General features: G+C 33.9%; 2 protein-coding genes across 7 annotated transcripts in view; one reads left to right on the top strand and one right to left on the bottom strand.

Annotated features, from left to right (window-relative positions):
* Positions 1-496: 496 nt before the first annotated feature.
* Positions 497-22,394, top strand: Slc24a5 (solute carrier family 24 member 5). The gene is made up of 9 exons (XM_047541254.1): positions 497-617; positions 1,318-1,497; positions 14,186-14,269; positions 14,356-14,459; positions 14,811-14,911; positions 16,538-16,821; positions 19,065-19,271; positions 21,392-21,493; positions 21,990-22,394. Exons 1-9 carry the CDS (start codon positions 497-499, stop codon positions 22,310-22,312), a joined length of 1,506 nt encoding a protein of 501 aa, XP_047397210.1. The 3' UTR covers positions 22,313-22,394.
* Positions 21,755-23,830, bottom strand: part of Myef2 (myelin expression factor 2) — a 36,934-nt gene continuing 34,858 nt past the window's right edge. For 5 of the 6 annotated variants that reach the window (XM_047541248.1, XM_047541250.1, XM_047541249.1 and 2 more), the window contains one exon: positions 21,755-23,056. In XM_047541248.1, coding sequence (XP_047397204.1) covers positions 22,893-23,056 — 164 coding nt within the window. In that variant the 3' untranslated portion in view covers positions 21,755-22,892. The remainder of the gene's footprint in view (positions 23,057-23,830) is intronic. The other variant, XM_047541253.1, reaches the window with a different exon arrangement.

Below are 23,830 nucleotides of genomic sequence, written 5' to 3'. Positions count from 1 at the left end.
TTCCTGCCTCTAGCCCTAACCAGAAGAGAGAATGAGAGGCCAAAACAAATACAAAAAGGTGCCAAGTTAGACAAAGAATGTATATATACCAGCCTCGACAACTTGAGCAGTGGCAGGAGACAGAGGAGTAAGCAAAAGCAAACCAGGTCTTTAAAAACCTAGAGAAAGTCAAAAGAAGTACCACGATGAAAATATTAAATAAAAATGTGTATTTTCATAAAGTGCAGGCTGCCTGGGTCTGCCTTCAGAGAGTGTGGGCCACAGGAACAGCTGCAGACAATGCTTGTCTGCTTTCCTGCCTACCTCCTCTAGCCTCCCTGGGGCTCGTGTCTCCTGATCAGAGAAGCTTGGCTGGCTCCCATCACCCTCTGTGCTGGCCTTGCTGAGATGTGCCCTGGGCAGGCATTGGGCAGGAAGGAGAGTCCTCACATGATCCAGCATAATCCTCCTTTTCTCCCTTCCGAAAGCTGCACACTGCAGAAAAAGCACTGCAGAAATGCAGACAAAAGGGGGCTTCACATGGGCAAGAAGGGCCCTGCTGCTCTGCATCATCTGGGCCACTGCACACCGGCCTCTCCCAGGGGCCTCTCTGCCCCAGCGTCTTCCAAGAGCCACAGGTAGGTGGACATTGCCGTCAGTTACCCCCGCTGCTTCTGCTACCACAGCTACGTGAAGGGATAGGGAGGAAAATGCTCCCTTGATTTGCTTTTGCTTATGCATCCCTGTACTTGCTCTGATTATTAGCATTTGGAAGGATATCAAATATGTTTGATTCCTCCAATAAGTTCTTAAAGATAGCTCTGAAGTAATTCACAGAGATCAAAAAGTAGGCAAACCTCCAGTTTTTATTGTCAGACTTAATCATGAAAAAACAAAAACAAAAAGCTTTCATCCTAAAAACACTCTTGGCAACAATAAAGGATTCTTTGGAGGCCCAAGGACAACTTGATCTCTGAAACAAAAAAATGAAATTGTACAGTTATTAGAAATATTTATTCATCAGAAGCACGGTTTCTACTTGGGGAGTGAGAAAAGTTCAGAAATCCCTTTTAGGAAGAGACATGGAGGAGTGATTTAATAATTTCTTTTAATTCTTCCACCGTCATCAGTTGATGTCTTTAAAGGATCTCTTTCCAATCCAAAGGCTAATCTTCCAAGGATGCACAGTACATCATATTCAGAAGTGTTTTATGCATTTTCACTGGGTTCTTAAAATTCCACCCCAATATCCCAGTTTTCTTAAGGAAATGCTTTTTGTAGACTTGAGATGTGTGACTCTAACATTCTTCAAATGTTCACCTCCTTAATCCTTCCCAGGAAATGGCACCCAATGTGTTGTTTCTCCATCGTCCGAGTTTCCTGAAGGGTTTTTCACCAAACAGGAGCGTGCAGATGGAGGTATCATAATCTACTTCCTGATTATCCTTTACATGTTCATGGCCGTGTCGATTGTCTGTGACGAGTACTTCCTGCCTTCCCTGGAAATCATCAGTGAATGTAAGTGACTGGAGAGTTCCCTTAGGACCTTCCAGAAAAGTTGTGTCTCACAGATACAACCATGGTTCTGTCAGGCTCAACTGGTTGCAGAGCATTAACTTCTATGTCATGGGGTCCTGCTTTTTAAGCAACTAGTCAAATGTGGTTTCAACTGGTAGTTACATGCAGCAGAAAAGCAGAGTTAGTACCTAGCACTTACTATTACACAGCCTATCTATAAAAACTTCCTGTTTATATACTACACTGCCTGACTGGCTGTTACAACAACTGTTTCAGGCTTTCACATCTATGTACTTGGTGTGTATTGCAAATAAATGGAACTCCTAATACTTGTCATTTAAACTTCAGAAAACTTTTTTTTCATTTTTACTCTAAGACCACTATAACTTCTTTAAAAGATAAACAAAATAATTATGGACCACCCTCACCCTCTTCCTTTCCCAGCATCCTTCCATTAAGAAAATGAACTGCTATTTAAGAACCAATAAAAAAATCCTGCATCCTATGTAACCTGGCCTCAGGAATCAGATAATTGTGAATTCAGTTATTAAAAAGTAGCCTTCACTACTGGCTATTGAAAATAAAATCAGTTAGTCCAAGCCTGAGTTCTTTTCCTCCAGCAGTGTACATTGCCCAGAATCCTGAGTGTAGACCTTCATCTCTAAAATCAGGATATCAGTGATGTTTAATACCATATAAACAAAATTAACAACATTTCCAGTCTCCTGCTTTGTTAGTTTAATATGTTAAGCACTTTTACATCACAGCAAAGGGATGAGTTTTCTATTCTATATTCACAGGACAGCACAAAAACAACAGCATCCTTACCTTCATCAAACACACACACACACGTGGGTGCATGTGCATCTGCACATCCTGTGACCTACCATTTCATTTCTTCACACAGGGAAAGAGCATGAAAGTAAATTCTCCCTTTTCCCATTGCCCCATCTCTAACACCTGCTGAACTGCAAGGCAAGTTATTCTCTCTCCTGTTTATTGCAGTAGAGCAGTATCCTTAGGACCTAAAACAGTGCCTGGCAATAGTAGAAGCACTACAACCCCTACTAGTTTAATGAAAAAAAAAAAAAGTTTATTCCAATTACTATTTAACCTAAGTAGATGCAAATACGTATTTTCTTACATTTCTACTACAGTTTACACTGACATTTATATTTTCTTTAATGAATTGTTTTTACTTAAATAGAATACAAGAGATATAGAAATAAAAGGTAAAATCACTTATATTTCCATTATCCCAAAATCTTGTAAGGTATTTCCTTTCGATCTTTTCAATCTTTATAATTAATACACACACACACACACACACACACACACACACACAGAGTTTGGGGTCTTTTCCTTACTCTATACTTCAAAAACATGATTTTCAATGGTAGCATTACAATCCATAATTCTATGAAATCATGTGAGCACCAAACATGGTTTTTACTTATTGTAGACACCCAGTAGAAATTTATCATTTTAAAACTATCACTCTCATTAAAGATTTGATTTGACATAAATTTCCTTTTGTTTTAAATAATGTTATGCCCACACTTAGAAATTCTCTGCATTCTCTAACCATTTTCTGATTAGGAAGCAGAGCTATACATATTTTAAGACTTATGATCTATATTGCCAAAATGTATTACACAAATGGTATACCAATTTAAGCTTTCATAATGTGTAACATCCATTCCAGAAAACAATGAGTATCACTTTTACTATCTTTGTCAATTAAGGTAGAATTTTATCTTTAAAAATTTATATTTATTTATGGGGTTGAATATTTTATACACTTATTGACAGTTGTGGTCTTGTTTTGTGGGTGTTTTACCCATATTCTATTGGAAAGTATTTGTCTATTATTGATATTTCATATATAAACTTTTTTTTTTTTTTTTTGGGTACCAGAGGCCTGAGCCACAAACCCATCCCTTTCTTATATTTTATTTAGAGACAGGGTCTTGCCAAGTTACTTAGGGCCTCACTAAGTTGCTGAGGCTGACTTTAAACTCTCAGTACTACTGCCTCAGCCTTCGAGCTGCTGAGATTACAGGTGTGCATCACCATGCCCAAGTCATATATAAACTTTTTCTAGTACAATTTTATATCAGATGATTTTCCATAGTTGGTTGTTTGCTTTTATATTATGTGTGTTTGATCACATTGAAAATTAAATATTTTAAATTTGTACTTCTTTTATGATTCTTCTTTTGGTTTTAGATTTAAATCATTTTAATCCTAGATTCCAAAAATCATGCATATTTTCTTCTTGTAGTTTTTTTCTACATTTATTTCTTCCACTAAAAACTTCTCTTGCTATAGAATATAAGTGAGAGTGTATGTGTGTGCTGTGTGTATATATTTTTTCTATAATCCCAACTCATTTCTAATAGCCTATTTTGTTCATTCTTGTGTCAGTACAACACATTAGAAAAATATTAAAAAGTAAAGATTAAAAATGCTAATTGCATACAACTCAGTAATTTAAATTAAAATGTATTATATGCATGCTAAACAATGACTATACTCAGCAAGGACAGAACTGAAAGAACAAATCCATTGAGAATTTTATTTATAAAAAATTGTTTTAGGAGTGGTAAAATTTTTTTAAAAAACTTTTCTAGCCCTGCAGAAGAAGCCACTACATTAAAATATAGCTATGTCTTCAAATAATCTTCATTAAAAGATTTGTCTGTGAAATGATTTTCATCATACCACATGTGGAATTACTCTGAAGCACCATCAGTAAAAATGCATTTCTCAAGCAAATCACTGCCATAAAATATAGTAGATATTATGAATGTGTGATTGATGGATGCCGATGCCACTGCCAAATCTTCTTCAGTCATTAAGAATTTACCCTGGTTTCTGAATATCGAAAATCCTAGCAACAAACTGAAACAGAAATAGTGTTTGCTCAATTCATTTTTAAATGCTTATACATTAATTCTGTCATTTCTCTTTTCGAGGCCTAGCATGGCCTCATTCAAATTATGACATCAGCAATAACAAACCTCTACAACTTATTTACATCCATAGAAACTCACTTCAGAAGTCTGCAAATATGTCACATGTCCCCATAGTTTCTTGATGAGTACTGAGTCATAATAGTTTCATCCATTTTGTCACCTAATAATTATTAATATAATCTTCAAAACAGTTTACTGAAGAGTCTCCCAATTTACTGGAATGTCGTTAGTCATCTATTTATTATGATACAATTACAGAAGATCCAGCATAATATGTACGCATATATGTGTGAACAGCTATGGTTTCATTCAGCCTTCACAAAAACCTTACAGAGTAAGAACTAACATACTCGTTTTACTGATGAGATAAGCAAAGCTGAGAGGATGGGTAATTTCTCAAGACCACACAGCCAATATGCAGCAGAGTCCTCATCTCTCTAATGTCAAAACTCAAGCATGAGCTCAACTGCTATGTGATATAATTCTACACATCCTTGTTTGAGATTAGCCTCTGTAAAACGGTTGTTTCAGAAGACCTGTTCTATTTGAACAACCTTACAATGGGTTTTCTTCCCAAGGGCACTGAAAATTTTGACAAAAACATATATCAAATAAACTTTGTAAGTACAGAGGAAATACAATATAAAATAAAGACAATACACTGAATTATTTAAGAGAATCAGTTTAGACTTTTGGCAACCTGAACAGGGTTATAAAATACATTATAAACACCTCTTAATAATTAGGTTCCCAGGTCTAAATATTTTGTCTAAAATGCACATGAGATCTTAGAACTGTACTGTGGAACCTAATCATCACTTGAAGTAATAATTTCCTGTGGGGGTACATGATAATAGTTTCAACCAAGAATACAATGGAAGAATTAGCAGGCCTATCACCCTATCACCACCCCACTACTTCCTTCTCAACCATCACAATGGCTCATTTTGTCAGCAGTGAAGCAGAATCTTTTAGAAAGGCAAGACTAGAAGAGGCTCAGCAATGGAATCTGCATGCAGGGGATGAGCCGAAAACAGTGGAGGGCAGAAGTTCTTGTTGACACCCTGGCAGGGCCCCAGCTCAGTCACACAGGTGCTCTAACCTATATATGGTTATCTGGCAATTTCTCCTTGAGCTGCTGCCACTAGAGGCTTCAGCAAGCATTTTTTCTTCTCTTTACTAATGATCAAAAAAGTCACACCATCTCTCCTTCACACTTCAACCCTCGTAAAGCATGCTGACCATCTCTGCTGGGCAGACTATTTTGCCATGATCTTAAATGTGTGAAACCATTATTAAAAAAAAAAAAAAAATGCTATTGCTTGCAATACTCCTTTTCTTCCAATCCTGTTTTCTACTGCTGCTTTTTTCAGTTAGGTTCTGTACGAAAGAAAGCTGATGGTGATTGTTTGAACACAGAAAGTTAAAGTGAAATTAATCCACATTGTAGAGGGAAAAATATATCACACTGTAGTTGTCCACAGTGTTTTAACTTTGGCAAAAAGAACTAGCTTCTGTGGTTACAGATAAGACACAGATTTTGGAAAAGGAGATAGAAGATTCAATCAGAGAGGGACATTATGGAAGACCAAGTTAGAGCCAAGAGCCTAGAAATAGGCAATGGGGTAAGGAAAAGCCCTAAGGGACCTCCCTCATTCCCACCAATTGTGCTACTCTAGACCCTTAGTTAGTGGACACTCTGAGGAGTAGGTATGGTGTGTAAGAGCCAGATAGAGTGCTAAGGATTCCAAATGACAAGGAAGAAAAGGTTATTCACATGAGCCTGACTTTTGAAACTTTATCTAAGATTCTCATGTGTGGCTTGTGAAGGTGGTCACAATATCTTGTGGTACCGTTACCACCTTATATGTGGTACTATTGACTTGGGACTTTTCACACATTTTTTAAATCTTTGTGATGATGTGCTTGCTGAATCATCTGTGATAATGTGGAGAATCTTTGGAGAGCTGAAGGGGTCACAGCTGTCATATGCTCTAGTAGTTTATTACTCTATGAAATGACTGAAAGTGCCTACCATGGAGTCAGATAGCCTGGGTTCAAATCCTAGCTCTGTGATCTTGGGCAAGTGCCTAACTTCTCTCTGCCTCAGTTATGTCGACTGTGAAACAGGGTTCTTAGTTCCTAGAGTTGTGTGCCAAGAACATGAGGACATACAAGTAAACTGCGTACACGTTGCGAGCATAGAAGAAAACATCACTGAATGTTCACCATCACGAAGAACAGACTAAGAAGTTAGAATCCTTTATCCAGAAGAGATAGAATAGAGGTGAATGATCAAAGTCAATATGAGTATGTTTGCAGCAAATACCAAATCCATCATGTACCCAATTTAAGGTACATAAAAGCAAGTACTATTTCACAAAGTAAGAAGTAAGCTTATAAAGCCCTTTATTTATCTAATAATTCATGTAGCCACTTCACACTATATCTTAAATATCTCTGGAATATTCTGTTTAAAGTTACTTCCATTTCTCTTACAGTAGTATCCATATCATTTTATTCCAGTTTTAGCAAACTTTGTTCAAAAAGTGATACCTTCAAATTATATTTAAAAAGAAACTAATATATATTTAAAATATAAACTGCATTAACTTAGAGCCCAAATGAAACTAGGTATCATCTCTATAAGAAGTTCATTTTTAAAAACACAAGTTCAGTATGAAGAACAAAATCCTTTTGATATGTAATGGGAATCTCTAAGGTACTGAACCAATGTTTGGAACTGCTTTTTTAAAATATTTTCAAGATGTCTATACACAAAACTCTGAGAACCCTTTAAGATTAGTCACTTGACACAGCCTAAATTCCAAAACGTTAGCTATAAAACTTTTCTTTTTATATGTTACACTAATATGCTATTCAATCAGAAATTCTAATCCCTCTACCATGCTGATACTTTTGAGTTATAATATATTTTAAGGGAAAATTATTTTAATAAGATTTGAGGAAAACATTCTTAAATATTTACTTTTTATTAAAAATGTTTTCATTCCCTGTACTTTGAATAATGTGTGCTTATGTTTTACTTTGTGTTTCAAAAATAGAAAATAAGAAATGCAAGATTTAATTCCAGAATTGGTTTTAAATTGATAAAGTGGAGAGTCAAATAATTCTATGCCTATGACATTTGGATAGCCTACAGTTTCAGGGGATTGTTTGATTCTTAATCCTCATGATATTTACAGAGGCAAAAGCTTTCCCAAAGAACAAAGACGAAGAATAGTGCTTCTTCAGTGCTACATGGGCACTCAGCATCCTAAAAGCATTTCATTCTCTTTGTTGTTCTTTTTTCTCTGATCTAAATAGTAGTCCCCTTTGACTGCATCTGAATCTATATCAGGAGAATGGATCGAAAAGCTAAGTAGTCAGGTATATTCAGAGCTAGTTTAACAGTAATATTAGCTATGTATTAATCATTGTTGCCCCAAATGAAGAGGCAAAAAAAAAAAAAAAAAAAAGGCATTTTGGTGTCAAAGAGATCAAGTTTCCAGTGAGGACTGGAGACAAAGTGTTTTCTGTGTGCTTTATGATTGAGCAAGGGCAGAGGTGGGATAGGTGTGAATCCACTGTAATGTTATAGCTGTTGGATTGTGCGTAGGAGGGCCTTCTTTTTCAGTGGACTTATAACTTTAAAAGCATTATATAGGTGTTTCAGAATTACTTCCTGCATAGCTCACACAAAATATGAGATGGTAAATATGTTAATCAAATTATTATTTATTGTTAAAAACACCAGAGAGTATACACACACAATTATATATTATTGAGAAGCCAGGTGTTTGTACCAATGATGCTGATCTTACAAAAAAGATTTATAGAAATACATTTGAAATTAATTTCAAAACTAGTTCTGCCAAACATTAAAAAAATACTTTTTGTTGTTACACCTTATTTGGACATTAGATAGAATTACTCAGAATGACTATACATCAAAGTCACTGAAGTTGAATGACTTTTGATTGTTTTCAATATTCTACTTCATTTATAGAGCCTGAAAGTTTTCAGGCTTTTTGAAATTGTGCCAGAGGATATCAAATTGTGTGTAACCTATGGTTATATTAAAATGTATGATTTAAAAGGACTGAAAATACATGATAGTAGAGGTTAAAACACAGTGCTTAATAGTATAAGTGATTCTTCCTCCATTGTTCCCCTTCATTTTTCAAATTTTCAATAATCTGAGATTAGATTTTTTAATCATAAATGGAATTTAATTAATGATAAACAAACCGTAGGCATACTTTTAGGGCATAGAGTGCATTTCAATCTATAGGATTGAAAAAATTAGAAGATAACCTAAAGATTGTGAAATACTACCTTCCCATTTTACAGATAGCAAAATATGAAGCTTGTCTAAATGATTTAACTAAAATCTCACATCAAATTACTGGCAGGGTCAGAATTCATATCTTAATTTTAGTTTAATATTTTTTCTACTATATCATACAGAAGGAGATTTTCAAAAACTGTTACAAACTTTCCAACACAGCATTACAGAAGAGGACACACTTAAGAGAAAGTCTGATGAATTTTAAGAATCAGCTCATTACCATGAAGTTGTACTTTATATAAATAATGTGTTGGTATCTAAACCTATAAAGAAAACTTTATCTACTCTTATCTTGAAGGAAATTTGATTATCCTTTTATAGTAAAAGTGGGGGTGGGGGGAGAAAAGAGTAATAGCCATGGAGGGGGAAAAAAAAAAACCCAGAAAAATTTATACTTAATAATAAACTATAGCAGAGAAAAATGCTACCCAAAGGTCGAGGAAGACAAAGCCAATCTATTCTAAAGTTCAAAGGTATAAACCATTTTACAAAATATTCTTAGAACCTTAAGATATAACTTGCTAAAATATCTTTGAAGTTTTAGTCATCCATCTATACACAATCTTTCCTTTCATAATTCAATTAGAGCCCAGTGAATAGAAACAATCTTTATTCTTACTGCCTTTTGAGACCAAAAGTGTTCTAATGGGTCTCCTATTTTCCTGCCTTGCAATGGCCCAATAGATCACCTTTTCTCTCTCTTGAAATTCAATTTTTCTAATGAAGCTAGCCTTAAAGAAAGATTAATCAGTCTTTAACTGCACCAACTTTGGACCATTACTTCAAGAAAAAGTGTCTTATTTCTCAATTTCATCTACAAATTATCTAGCCTTGAATTGATTAAAGAAGACAATTCATGATAATAACTAGTAGCAATAAATTTACAAATTCTCTGGAATATACTTGAAAACTTCCAAAGTATTCCTGACACCCATTTCCCCCCTAGAAAAAGAGTGAATAGGGACAGTTATGGTGCCAGTGCTATGAAACAGGGAAAAAAAAAAATAGTTCAATCACCCACTAGGTTATAACTGGCCTGTCTAAGCACCATTCTTATATTGGATTTCTATGGTGAAATAAAAACCAATAGGCTCAGGGTTTATGCCCTATCTCCCTACATTTAAGATCCTTACTATCCCTGTGACTTTTGCTTGTTTTTGCTACCAGGAATTGAAACCAGAGCTTTCCACATGCTAGGCACTCTATCACTTAGCTACGTCCCCAGTGCTTTTAACAATTTGAGACAGTGTCTCACTAAATTGCCCATGCAGGCCTCAAACTTGCAGTCCTCTTGCCTCAACCCTCCCAAGTAGCTGGGATTACAGGCCTACGCTACCCTGCCCAACAAGACCCTTTTGGAATCAAGGGTCCTGAACTCCAAGCATTTCTTATTTCTTTTTTCACTCTTAAAAAACTCACGCATCCATACCTCTTTTTGTATTTGAAACAGAGACATGACTTGATTTCTTTCCTTTAATTCATATATTTTCACGTTTAATAAAAACTGATCTGTTTTTCAGCAGAAACTCTAAAACGCACACAACCACCAAATTGTCATTGGGCAATCTGTTATGGTTTGGTTCTAAAAATGTCCACTGAAGAGCTCATATGTTAGGCATGTAGCGATGTTCAGAGGTGAAAGGATTGAATTACAAGAGCTGTAACCTCATCAGTGAATTAATCCATTTGACTGAAAATCTAAATGGGCTACTGGGTGCTAACTAGGAAGCAAAGTGTAGCTACAGGAAATAGGTTACTGTGGGCATGGCCTTCGACTTCATCTTGTCCCTGGCTCTTCTCTCTCTCTTTTCCAACCCACCTTCTTCCTGGCTGCAATAAGCTGAGCAGCTTTCCTCTGCCATGCCTTTCCACCATGATGTTCTGTCTCACCTCAGGCTCAGAAAAGAATCAGTTGACCATGGGCTGAACTTCTGAAACCATGAGCCTGAAGTAAATTTTTCATCCACTAAGTTGTTCTTGTCAGGTATTTTGGTCACAACAAAAAGCTAACACAAAAACACAATAACCAACAGACCATCTAGAATGCTGTGACCTCCTTTGTCACACAGTCATCAAGGCTTGTCATTCTCTCCATTTCTCTTTACACACACACAATCTTTTGCAGTGCTGGAGATTAAACCCAGAGCCTCATGCCTGCTAGGCAAGTTATCTACCACTGAGCTACATTCTAAGCCCCTAGAACTGTTTATCTGTAAAACGAAAATTCCACCACTCACACCTAAACATAGTTGATAATATGTATGAGTGGATCATATACCATAAGATTTTACTCCATTCAAAAAAATTAATCACAAAGCAATCTTTGTCTTTTTGTTAAAATTTTATGACCAGTTGGTCATACTACACATCAAAAAGTTATAATAAGAATGTATGCATTTGTATATATGTGATATACACATACTGATTAGAGTGATTATATACATATAAGATATGCAGTCATCCCTCAGTATCCATGGGTAATTGATTCTAGGATCCCTCTAATACCAAAATCTGAGGATACTCAAGTCCCTTATATAAAATGGCATAGTATTTGCATATATTACATACATTTTTCCATATATTTCAAAATCTCTTACTTATACCTAATACAAAATAGTTGTTACAGTTTATTATTTAGGGAATATTGATGAAAAATCCTGTTACAGATGCAGTTTTTTCTTTGACTATGTCTGTTCCACAGATGGTTGAATTTGTGGATATAAACCTATGGAAATGGAGGGTCAACTATATATAGGCATTATATATGGTTGTTAAGTATATTATCACTCTAACCAGTAAAAGAAATGCTATGAAGTGTAAAATATGTTACACAAATATTTATTTTCCTTCATTATTTATTGCAGGTAAATGTTTACCAAATGACCTGGTCAAAGGTAAAAATAGTGGAGAATAGATCAGAAGGCCTGAATTAGATAATTCCAACTATCTTGAAAGAGCTTTTCACAACCTGAAGTTTATCAAGTGGTGAAACAGCTCAGACTAGAACTGGCTGAGCTTCTGAGACCAAATAACCCCAAGGGATAAAAATTAAAGAATGGAGCTGGTATCAGCAGGCAGTTTGTGACTTTTCATGTACTTCCCATTGATTTTAGAATAAAAGTCTTCACTCAGATCCACAAGGACTTACATATTCTATCCATTACCTTTAATCTCATCACTTATCACTGTCTTCCCACTTTTTCTTCCAGTCACTGAACTTATTTTTAACACATAGATTCAACCTTAGAACCTTTGCAGCTACTTATTCTGTTGAGCATATTCTTATTGCAGTATGTAAGTGGTCAGGTTCCTCACTTTAAAATCTTAAGTAACCTTCTTGGTTCAGTCTTTTCTGGTTACCCAATCTAAATTTTCAATCCTTCCTCAATGACACAGACTAGTTTTCAGCTTATCCTGTCTTTACTCCTTGCTACTTATCTCTAAAATAATATATATTTAACTTGTTTCTTTCCTCTACTATTAAAACTTCATGAACAGGAACATTTGTCTGTTTTGTTCACTGCCATATTCCTAGCACATAAAAAAAAGCATCTGGCATAGTAGGTACCTGGTAAATATAACAAATGAACAAATAACAGCCAGGTGATTTATTACTGCTTTAAAAATCACCCTACAACTAGTGACCTTAAATCACTACCTCTCAGTTCTGGGAATTTATTGGGCTCAGTTAGGTGGTTCTTCTCAGTTGTAGTCAGAATAGGTCTGGAATCATCTAGAAAGCTCACATCTGTTGCTTAGGCTGGGAAGATTCCAAATCGGGGGATGAAACCTCTATTTCTATATGGCCTCTTCATGAGGTCACTCCAGTATGGGAGTTTCAAGAACTTATGTGGAGGTTTAGGGCTATAAAGTAAATGTCTCAAGAGAGGAAACTGAGGAAATTTTATCATCTTTAATGTCCAAGTCTCAAATATAATGGTTCTGCCATGGTCATTCCCTATTAGCCAAAGCAGTTATAAATACACATTCAAGTTCAGCAGGAGACAGACTTTACCTTTTCCTTGTTTTTGTTGTTGTTTTGTTTTTTTAATAGGAAAGTGGAAATTAGAAAAACGTGTGGAATGGAAATTTATTTTTGTGCATTTCAATCTGCCACACCAACAAACAAAGAAGGAATCTCTAAGGTCAAAATTCAATGTTCAGCAAAGAAGTAAAGAAATGAGGTGGAGCTATGAGCAGGCAATAGGTGATGGTCTCCACAGATAAGGAAATACTGACAGGGACTGAACTAAGCATAGCAGAATCTGAGTTCCAGGAAAACTCAACTGTGAAGAACCTACAGGTTTAGTAGACAAAGTTAAGATCATCAAGAATTTACAAGAGTAAACATCACGTCTTCAAAATCTGAATTCTAGTTTTGACTGACACCAGCTTTGTAACCTAGGAAGATAATTTAACATCTAGCATTGACTAGTTTTCAGTTTACCTATAAAGCATTATCTTAGCATTCCCAAAGCAAAGGAGTTATTGTTGAATCTTCATCATGGCCTTCTCTTTTCCTTACCATAGTATATAGGTGTCTCAGCAACACTGAAAAGGTCAGAATCGTCTTGAGACTCTCATCCTGTCAATCAAGTTAATAGACTGACATGTTTTTAAGTATCAAGAATACACATGAACTACTTGAATGATAGTATTTTCTTATATTGCTTAAAGTTTTAACAGGCATGTTCAAATCAATACACTATACTTAAACAGTATTACATCTTATTTATTGGGCTTTTAATTTCCTCTCATTTGTAATTAAACAATGTTGACATTGTCAACTTGTGAACAAGTTCAAATAAGCTGCATTTATAGATCTTAAAAACTACTATTATCTTTGATCTCGTTTCAAGTTTAATGAATATTTTCAAACTTTTAAAAAAAAATCCTTTGGTTGGGCATGGTGGCACACACAATCCTAGCAACTTGGGAGGCTGAGGCAGGAGGATCCCAAGTTTAAGGCCAACATGGGCAATTGAGTAGGACCATGTTTTAAAACAGAAAAAGGGCTGGGGATGTTTCTCTGTAGTAGTTCCCCTGGTTCAATTCCCAGTGCCACCCAAAAGTCTTGTTGCTGCTACTTACCTACACACTTATAGCTAGAATCTGTTCTGGGTTGGAAATGAGCCCAAAACTGAGTTGCAATACAGTTCCTCCTAATAGTCTCTTGATCTTCTTACTCCTTCTACAGAATTAAGTTATACATAAAAAATGCAAAACAGTGGATCCCTCTATTTTCTAAACCTGCATGTTTTTCCCAGCTTAAATCAGTATCAGTCTTATATGAAGCTATAGCTTTAAACCTTTCATTTGTCACTTTACCAGGCATAATAATAATTTCATTTATCTTCAGCCCTTGGATTGTCTCAAGATGTTGCAGGCGCAACTTTCATGGCAGCGGGTAGCTCAGCTCCTGAATTAGTTACTGCTTTCCTAGGTAAATATTGCTCCTCATACTTTTTGCTTACTCAGTGTGACTTTATTCTTTTAAGTTAACACTAATTTACACTATCTTGTTCATAGGTGTATTTATCACAAAGGGAGATATTGGCATTAGCACCATTCTTGGATCTGCAATTTATAATCTCCTTGGCATCTGTGCAGCCTGTGGCTTACTATCTAATGTGGTACGTAAGAAAACTTTATTCAATAAAATTGTCTTGACAAGTTCTAAAAACATTTTTTTATTGTCTGGGATGAACAACAAGGCATTAGTAATGCATTCAATCAAATTTATTAATCAGTAGAAAAACATTTATTCGATTTAGTTAACCCACAATTAGCTTTTGGTCAAATTTATGAAAGTCAGTATAGGTTTAGAAACAATTTTTCTTTAAAATTCCTTTCTCTCTAAGCAATATGCAAAAGGTAACAATATTTAACGACAAATATACAAACAGCTTTAGTTTTATGTTAGGCATTATAATTGAATTACTTATACTATAATGAAAACAGTAAATCAAACTATCATTTTACAGGTTTCAACGCTATCATGTTGGCCCCTTTTCAGAGACTGTGCAGCATATGCAATTAGTGTAGCAGCAGTTTTTGGCATAATATTTGACAACCAAGTTTACTGGTAAGCTTGAAATAATTGTTACTCTTATGTGAAACATAATTACAAAGAGAACTTCATGAAATCTGATGCTTCAGTAATATTTTTTTCAGAAATGTCATGTCAGTCACTTCTCATTTATCTACTTCCACACCACACTCCAGTTGAGTCTCTGGGCTAATTCCCTCATTACAACTGCTGATAGGTTCTCCTACTTTTGCAAGTTCTTTTTGGTCACCTCATAACCTCCCTGTTTCACTCACTAGTCACTGGAGACCACCACTCTTTGTTCTTCTCATTGGCTGACATTTATTAATTACCTCAAGTTTTGTTGTCTGAAAAAGTCCCAACTTCTGGCTTTTTCTTCTACTAGATTATTGCTTACTTAGCCTTAGATAGAAGTGGCCATGGTTACAAAAGATTGGAGAAAGATGATGGAGGAAATAAAAATTCCTTTATTCCTTCAAATTTCTCTCCGATGTTCATTTAGCAGTTCATTTAGGTTTCTTCCTCCAAGAACCAACCATGTTTAGGTGTCAATATTAAAAATTATTTGTTTCCCTGTAATCTCTCTGTGCCTAGCTGGTACAAGAAAATGGAGAAAGAAAAAAAAAAGTGACTTACTGAACAGCTATAAACTTTTTCAAATTAAGTACCAGGCATTTACTAGGATTTATTATTATGCTAGGCATCATAAAAGAAAAAAATGTAAAACACATGGCCACACATGAACATTGTGTAATTCCCAAAAAGTATAAGAAAAAAACACAAAACAAGGTTAATGGTGCCCCTTTAGAGTACTACAATGCAGCAGTAGTGCATGATATCTACTATCAAGAAACTTACAATCTAATAGAGAAGAAAATTTCCAAGTTAATCATCCTGATATCATAATAGGGATCCTCTGGAATTCAGCAGTTATCTGCAGGGGACAGGAATTGTGAAACTATGCAAGCTAAGGAATATTCCCTCATTTAGGGACACCAGAACTCTGGTCCTTCATTTGTAGCACAAAGAGATCATGGTTTATGAAATAAAAAGTAAATGCATGGTTCAAGTGTGATGGAATTAACACAGTTAAGTAGGAAACACATGTATAGGGAAACAACAACTCTTATGTTTTAGAGACTATATTTTCTTGTGTGTATAAGCCAAATTCAGATACATTAAAATCATTCAAAAAAAAATTCTACATAATAAATTGAAAAGCCCCAGCCAAATTTCCTATGCCAGAAAATTTGATTTGGAACATTTGAAATAAATTAACAAATGTTATGTTCTTTTATAATTACTATATATTTGGGGGGAATGTACTGTCAATGAATTGAGGTGGAAAATACTCAGTACTCATTAATTTTATTCTGAAGATCTCCAATGACAATTTTCAAGGCACTTTTTATGCCTAACATTTGGAAGAAAATAGATGTATACTCCTTTTTAAATACTGAAAGTGTCAAGACTTTTATCCAAGAATATGTAATACTCATAACCAAGTTTGGACAAATCTACAAAAATATATCTAGTATCTTTGATTGTGCTTATGCTGCTTTTGTCAGAAAATTATCAAAAGATACTGACCAGAAGTTATAAGGTCTAAAATGACTTCTGTTTTTAATTTAAAAGTACAAATTTCTCCTTTTTAATTTATAGGTATGAAGGAACTTTACTGCTTTTGGTATATGGATTATATGTTTTGGTCCTGTGTTTTGATATTAAAATTAACCAATATATTATAAAGAAATGCAGTCGTTGCTGTACTTGTCTTGCCAAAGCTCTAGAAGAGAAAAGTGAACGAGAGACACTGATGGAATGGGAAGATGAGGGCCAACTGTTCATTCGTCGGCAATCAAGAACTGACAGTGGAATATTTCATGAAGATTCTGGTTATTCCCAGCTTTCTATAAGTTTACATGGTCTTAGTCAGGTTTCTGAAGGTAATAACTACATTCTTCCCATTATTAAGTCTATCCACTAAAAAACAAAACAAAACAAAAAAAAAAAACCACTAAGAATCTCATTTTAATTTAGCAAGTATTATGTACTTATTATGTAAAAAAACACTGGAGATTCAGAAACTATGAAAAGAAAGTCCCAGCCCTCAGGGAGCTTCCATAATCAAAGAACAAACATCCCACACCCTCCCTCCCAAAAAAAAAAAGCTACAAAATGAAGGTCTGAGTACCACAAACATAAAGATAACCACGTTTCATAAACTGGACAGATCATATAAAATTCAGTGAGGCTAGGTAGGAAATTAGCAAAGAAAAAAGCATTTAAATTGCTCATGGGACAAGTAAGATTTTTAACTCAATGACCTGATCTTATAACCAGTACTTAACTACTAAAACCTTTATTATATAAGTGATGTAGAGATAAGAGTGAAGTATGTTCTATGAACTGAGGCCAAAGGAACAACATTAGCAAAACGTCTGATCAAGTATGTGCATATTAAGGAAACAGAGGAAAGGTGGATAGAAAGGATTAGGGTAGGATGAGGAATGGGGTAGAAAAGAAGGGGTAGGAAGAGTCTTACATGCTGTGTAAGCACTGTATCTTGGAAGGTTTGAGAGGGAAATTATTAGAACTGTACTTTAGAAATATTATACTGAAATAATGTTCACAGAAGAACTGAAATCTGAGATATTAGGGAGGTGTTTAAGAGGTTATTACAACATCTGACAAGCTTAACAGATGCCTACATAGAGGGCAGTAAAGATAAAAGAACAGATGTGAGACAATGTAGAAAAAGTCTCACTAAGACTTGGCAACAGAGGGACTATATAGGGCGAGAAAAGGGAACAAAGACAACTCCAAGATTTTCACCTTGAATGAGAAAACAGGTGCACTCCTTTAAAAAAAAAAAAAAAAAAAAAAAAAAACGGGAGGGGGGAATTCAGGAAAAAAGGCTGGTTTAGAGTGGGAAAAACTGTTGAGGTTTAAACATGTCATGTGAAGCAGTAGTGAAACATTTACATTAATGTATATATATATATATACACACATATGTATATTTTTTACATATACTAAAAATCAGCTGTGGCCACAAATATATAATTTTAAGTTACTATTTTAAAAAGGGGTTGTACAAACCAGATTCTAATTTTAATTAAGTGATTAAGGGAACTTATTCTAACATTTAAAAAAAAAATAAAACGTGACTTCTTGCCCTTCTTACAAAAACTATATAGTTTCTAGTCTTTAAGGTATAAGAGATATACACCTCTAAGTTAAGTTTTGTAACAAGAAACTCAAAAGAACAAGTCCAAATTCTTTTATTACATTGAAATTATATCTAATATTACCTAATGCCACATTGGTTGAAGCTTGGTAAAATGTTTTTATGAGTTGTTTTACTAGCATTAATTTTAATGCAATTTGCTCCGAGTACATTATTTTGTAAATGCCATACAAATTTTCAATGATTCCAAAGCGAATTCTCATTTTTATTCAATATATTATTATCCTTGTCCTCCACTAACTTAAAACAAAGTGACCAAAAGAACATACTCAAATGTTGTAAGTTGTTACATTGTAGATTTTATACTAATTCCTTCTCTCTCTCCAAATATACATATATATGAAAATACTCTACCACTGAGCTACCTCCCCAACCCCTTTTAAGGTTTTTTTCTAGGAATTGTGGGCAAGTCAAAATTTAGTAAGTTACAAAAAGGACCCAAAAACCCACTTAAAATAAGAATTAAAACATACAACTCAATAAGAAGATTATGCTATAATATTTTTATACTTCCTAAGTAAGCATTATTATAAGGCAGGTCAGAGGCAAGATCAATATTAGAAAGGGAGGCAAATGAAATAGCAGGGGTAGAAGCCAGGTTAATCCCCCAAAAAAGTCCCTGATGACAATTCTTAATGTAGAAAACCAAGAGATGTCCAATTCCCCCTTTATAAACATTGTCACTGACATAGTGAATTGTCCAAGATATTTTGATGGACTTAAGGCCCTAAATCAAGAAATGCTGAGTATCACTGTCTGCCCTCAACTTTCAGTTAGTTCTTTTTGCCAGCAATATCAGTAATGAGATATTCAAATGTTTTAAATAGCCTTTTGAAAACTGATACAGCTAATTTATTTCAATATTGCTTTCTAAATGGGCATCTCCAATGTAATTGGCCATTTGAGAAAACTCAAAATTGTTTAATTTTTCCACAACAGATCCACCAAGTGTTTTCAACATGCCTGAAGCAGACTTAAAAAGAATATTTTGGGTATTATCCCTTCCAATTATTACATTACTTTTTCTAACAACACCAGACTGCAGAAGAAAGTTTTGGAAAAACTACTTTGTGATAACTTTTTTCATGTCTGCACTATGGATATCTGCATTTACATATATCCTGGTATGGATGGTCACAATAACTGGTATGTATTTTAAGTATAATAGCACAAGAAAATAATTTCATGCAAAAACAAATTGCATATGTTCACTTAAAGTACTCTAGGAAGCATACTTCTTTGTCAGCAAGACTAATGAGTTATAAGTGTTATTTACAGAGCGATTAATATTAATACAACAGGATCATCCAGGTTTTGTGAATTCTAGCTTACATATCAACTATATTCTTATTACTATAAAGCTTGGGGTATAGTTCAAGAAATTATCTTATAAATTAAACCAAATTAACAGGATATCTATTATGCCAATAATTAAATACATTACAAGGAATTCACAGTAAACTATATTGAATTCTATTCCATAATGAAAAATAGAATAAAGATCCAGTGTTTTGAGAAAATGATGAGTGCTATTTTACTAGATTATATTTTATTTTACTTTTAAATATAAAATGACAGAAAGGATATAAAATAAAGTTTCTTTTTAAATTTCTACAATCTCCATGATTAAGACTTTAACTATTACTACTTGGCCATAATCTGCTCTGGTTCCCAAATGAAGAACTAAATATAAACACAGACAAAATATTAAGAATGTCTCTCAAAAAGGTTAACTTGAGCCAGGTGTGGTGACAAATACTGTAAACCAAGTGACTCAGGAGGCTAAAGCAGGAGGATTACAAATTCAAAGTCAATCTCGGCGACTTCCTGAGGCCCTAAGAAACTTAGTGAGACCCTGTCTCAAAATAAAAAATAAAAAGGGCTAGAGATATGGTTCAGTGGTTAAGTACCTCTGGGTTCAATCCTTGGTACCCCAAAAAAAAAAAAAAAAAATCAAAAAACAAAACCACAAAGTTAATCTGAATTGACTGATAGCAAAGGTGAACAAACCATTGCCTGTATGCCAAAATCACCCAGCCTATTTTTATCAGTAAAATTTTACTGAAGACATTCAGACCCATTGTTTACATGTCATCTGATTGCCTTTACACTACACTAGTAGAAATGAATAACTGCAATGGAAACCATACAGCCTGAATAGTTTAAATAATTACTACCTGGGTCTTCCACACCCCAAATTTGCTGCCCCTGACTTATCCAAATTAGTATATCTTAAAATAGTATGTTAGCAAAAAGCAGAATATTTCTTTTTCTTTTTTTAATGAAGAAAATGAAAAACTCCAATTATCTTACATATTAAATGTACCCAAATTTTCTCAGTCAGAACATATTTGATAAAAGAAAAACAGGAAGAAAGCAAAATCAAGTAAGCAATCACAAAACAGCCCCTAAGATTATAAGTAATAGTGTTATTTACGTACATATGAACTCAAGCAAAGCTAGTAACAAAAAATCAACAACCAATTCCAATACCAAGAATATAAGCATGCAAGAAATAGGCTACTTTCTAATTAAGTTATTTTAACTGGCATTATAAGGAGGAAAAAAGAAATAGAGAAAAAAATACTCTAAACTGTGTTTTCAATTAGTTACATTTTAACTACCCTCTGGTTTTGTTTCCTAGAATGAGCACATTCCTGAAAAATGTTAAACTGACATCAAATATAACAAAAGTATTCATGAGTTGGGACCTTTTGTTAGAAAGACTTAGGTAGAAAACAAAAAGTTTTTGTTTTCTTCTGAGATTTATGGATTTTTCCAAAGAAAACACCAAATTAAGATATATCATTAAAGTAGGACTTTTAAAATAAATACACGGGAACACATTTATAGCTTAAAAATGACTATAAATAGTTGGCTTAACTCTCACAACTTTAAGAAAATATTTTTTAAAAAAAGAAAATGAGCAGTCTCATTAGCATATATTAAGTAAGTAACAACCCCGGTAACAGTGAACACCTACAACTTCTATAAAAATACCAAATGGGAGACATTTCTCATTGGTAGAATTTCAGCTGCTAAATATCTTTACAAATGTCATTAAAAATCTCTACTACCTGGGTTACCCAAATTACCAACTCAATTCAAATATTTTGATACCTAAAAACTAAGTAAATACACATTGGCTCAGAAATGTAAACATGCCTATTTTGCTTTTAAACAAGGAGGAAATAGCTGAAATATCTAAAGAGTGTGGTTAGCTAATCTGTAAGATGTATAACTTGCAATATCTATATTTCTTACAGGGGAAACACTAGAAATTCCAGACACAGTAATGGGCCTTACTCTATTAGCAGCAGGAACAAGCATACCAGATACAGTTGCAAGTGTGCTAGTTGCAAGAAAAGGTAAAACCTGGGTCCTTAATGCTTGCAGTGCCCATTCTTTAAGCCTAGCTTAATACACTTGAGTCAAGGTAATGTTAAAAATATTTATTTCTTCGGTACCATACTTTGAAGAAAAAAAGAAAAGTGACTCAAGGGACAAGTTTATTATTTAAAAGCAAATTAATTTCATTCAATCTAATCCCCCAAATGATTTATCTGAATTGTGTACTAAATGGTAATTACCTATGTTAAATTAAAATGAAAAGCAACAAGTAAGCTACATATCTTATTGAAAAATGGTTTAATAAATAAAGATAATCATTATTAAATAAATGTTAAAACTTAAATACTAACCCAAAAAAAATTTTAAAATACAAATTCAGTAAGACTTTTGCTCTAACAACAATTTTCCAAAACTACCAACAACAAAAATGTATCCAGTGTTTTTTTCTTATAAAGATTATTAATGAAACACAGTATTGTATGCATATTTTAACAACATGCTTTTCTTTTGCAGGTAAAGGAGACATGGCTATGTCTAACATTGTGGGATCCAATGTGTTTGATATGCTATGCCTAGGTGTTCCCTGGCTTATTAAAACTGCATTTACAAATGAATCAGCTCCTGTAGAAGTAAACAGCAGAGGACTCACTTACATAACCATTGCTCTAAACATTTCCATTATTTTTCTTTTTTTAGCAGTTCACTTCAATGGTTGGAAACTAGACAGAAGATTGGGAGTTGTCTGCCTATTATTATACTTGGGGCTTGCTTCATTATCAGTTCTATATGAACTCGGAATTATTGGAAATAATAAAATAAGGGGCTGTGGAGATTGATATTCTTAATAGTGTTAATGTGGAAAATGTGAATGGTGGGGGTGGTAGAGAAGGAAAAATCCATTTCTTCATTTAAGTCAAATAAAAACATCCTAAACTTCAGAATCTAAAACTTACTTAACAGTAATTCTTTATCACCAAAGAAAAGCAATTTAAAACCAACCAAAATCACATCCTAATTTGTCTGAGCCCTTTCTTTTCATGAATAATTACATATTATAAAACACAAGTTATGAAAAAAACCATTTATCATTTACCTTACAATAAGCTGATAAAGGCTAGGGAAACTAGAACAAATACTACTATGTCATACTGAAAACAACAAGAAAATGGCTTATTTCATTAAAAACAGTATAACCATTCATTTAAACTGAATGACCAGACTTGCTGTCTTTAGAAACCCAAACTTGAGATTAACAAAAATCACAGTATATTTTTAACATTATACTGTTAAAAGCTGGTGGGAATTTTAGAAGTTCATTTTTACAGCTTTTGTAAGCATACAGTATTACTAAAAAAATGACTTTTACTAGTAGATTCAGCAAAACAGATGAAGGAATGTTCCAACCGTGGTTTGAAATTATGCATTACGATCCAAGCGAACATCAATTTCTCTACCACTGATTTTTATGCCATTCATTATCCTGCAGGCTTTTTCAGCTGATTCTGGGGAGTCAAATCTGACTGTTCCACAGCCTTTTGACTTTCCATTCTCCATTTTTATTTCTGCAAACATTACATGACCTGTAAAAGAAAAGTTACAGAATTACTAATCAGTTTAAATGGGTTCCATTTTACTGTACATATTTGAAATTCCTCAGCCAATGAAGTGATGAGTAATGTGGCTTAAAACATTAACATTAATGATATAAAAATAATAAATCTTGAGTATTAGTTTATATTATGAATATAATACAATTCATAAAGAAATGATCATAATATTCTCATTTTATATTCTGAAACAATATACAGTAATATGTGTATATTAATATATGCATATATTAGTACAGAAAAAATTGGAATCGGGATAAATATCCTTAGGACTTAATTATGTTTTATTTGTGTTAAATTCCTAGTTCCTAGAATGAATTTTAAAGCAATAAAAAGACTAGCTAGCATGAGATATCAACTCACCATGACCCCAAACAAACCTATACATTTAATCAAAATTGTCTTTAGAACAGTTGCTCACTGCCCAATATTCTTAATCTTCCTTCTCTTTTATCTTCATTTTGCTCCTTCATCTCATGCAAATAAATGCTGAAAAATCTAATTTCTATCAGACCACAAAAAGCCCCATTAATTCTGTTTTTACCACAATGCCAAAGTCATTTATTCACTAACACAACTTGAACTCAAGGAAACAATCTTAAGAATGGCATCATATATGTTATGGAAGCAGTCATTGAAGAGAACACAGATTAAATTTAATAAAAGTAAAAACAATGAAGTATTTAATAAAAAGGAGAGAGAACCTGAGAGAAGTTTCTCAAAAGAGGAGAAAAACCAGACATTTGA

Source organism: Sciurus carolinensis, chromosome 2 (assembly GCF_902686445.1).
Source record: "Sciurus carolinensis chromosome 2, mSciCar1.2, whole genome shotgun sequence".
In the NCBI taxonomy this organism is placed as follows: domain Eukaryota; kingdom Metazoa; phylum Chordata; class Mammalia; order Rodentia; family Sciuridae; genus Sciurus; species Sciurus carolinensis.
Note: the sequence above shows the minus strand (reverse complement) of the source record. Positions and strands in the feature narration are given on the sequence as shown.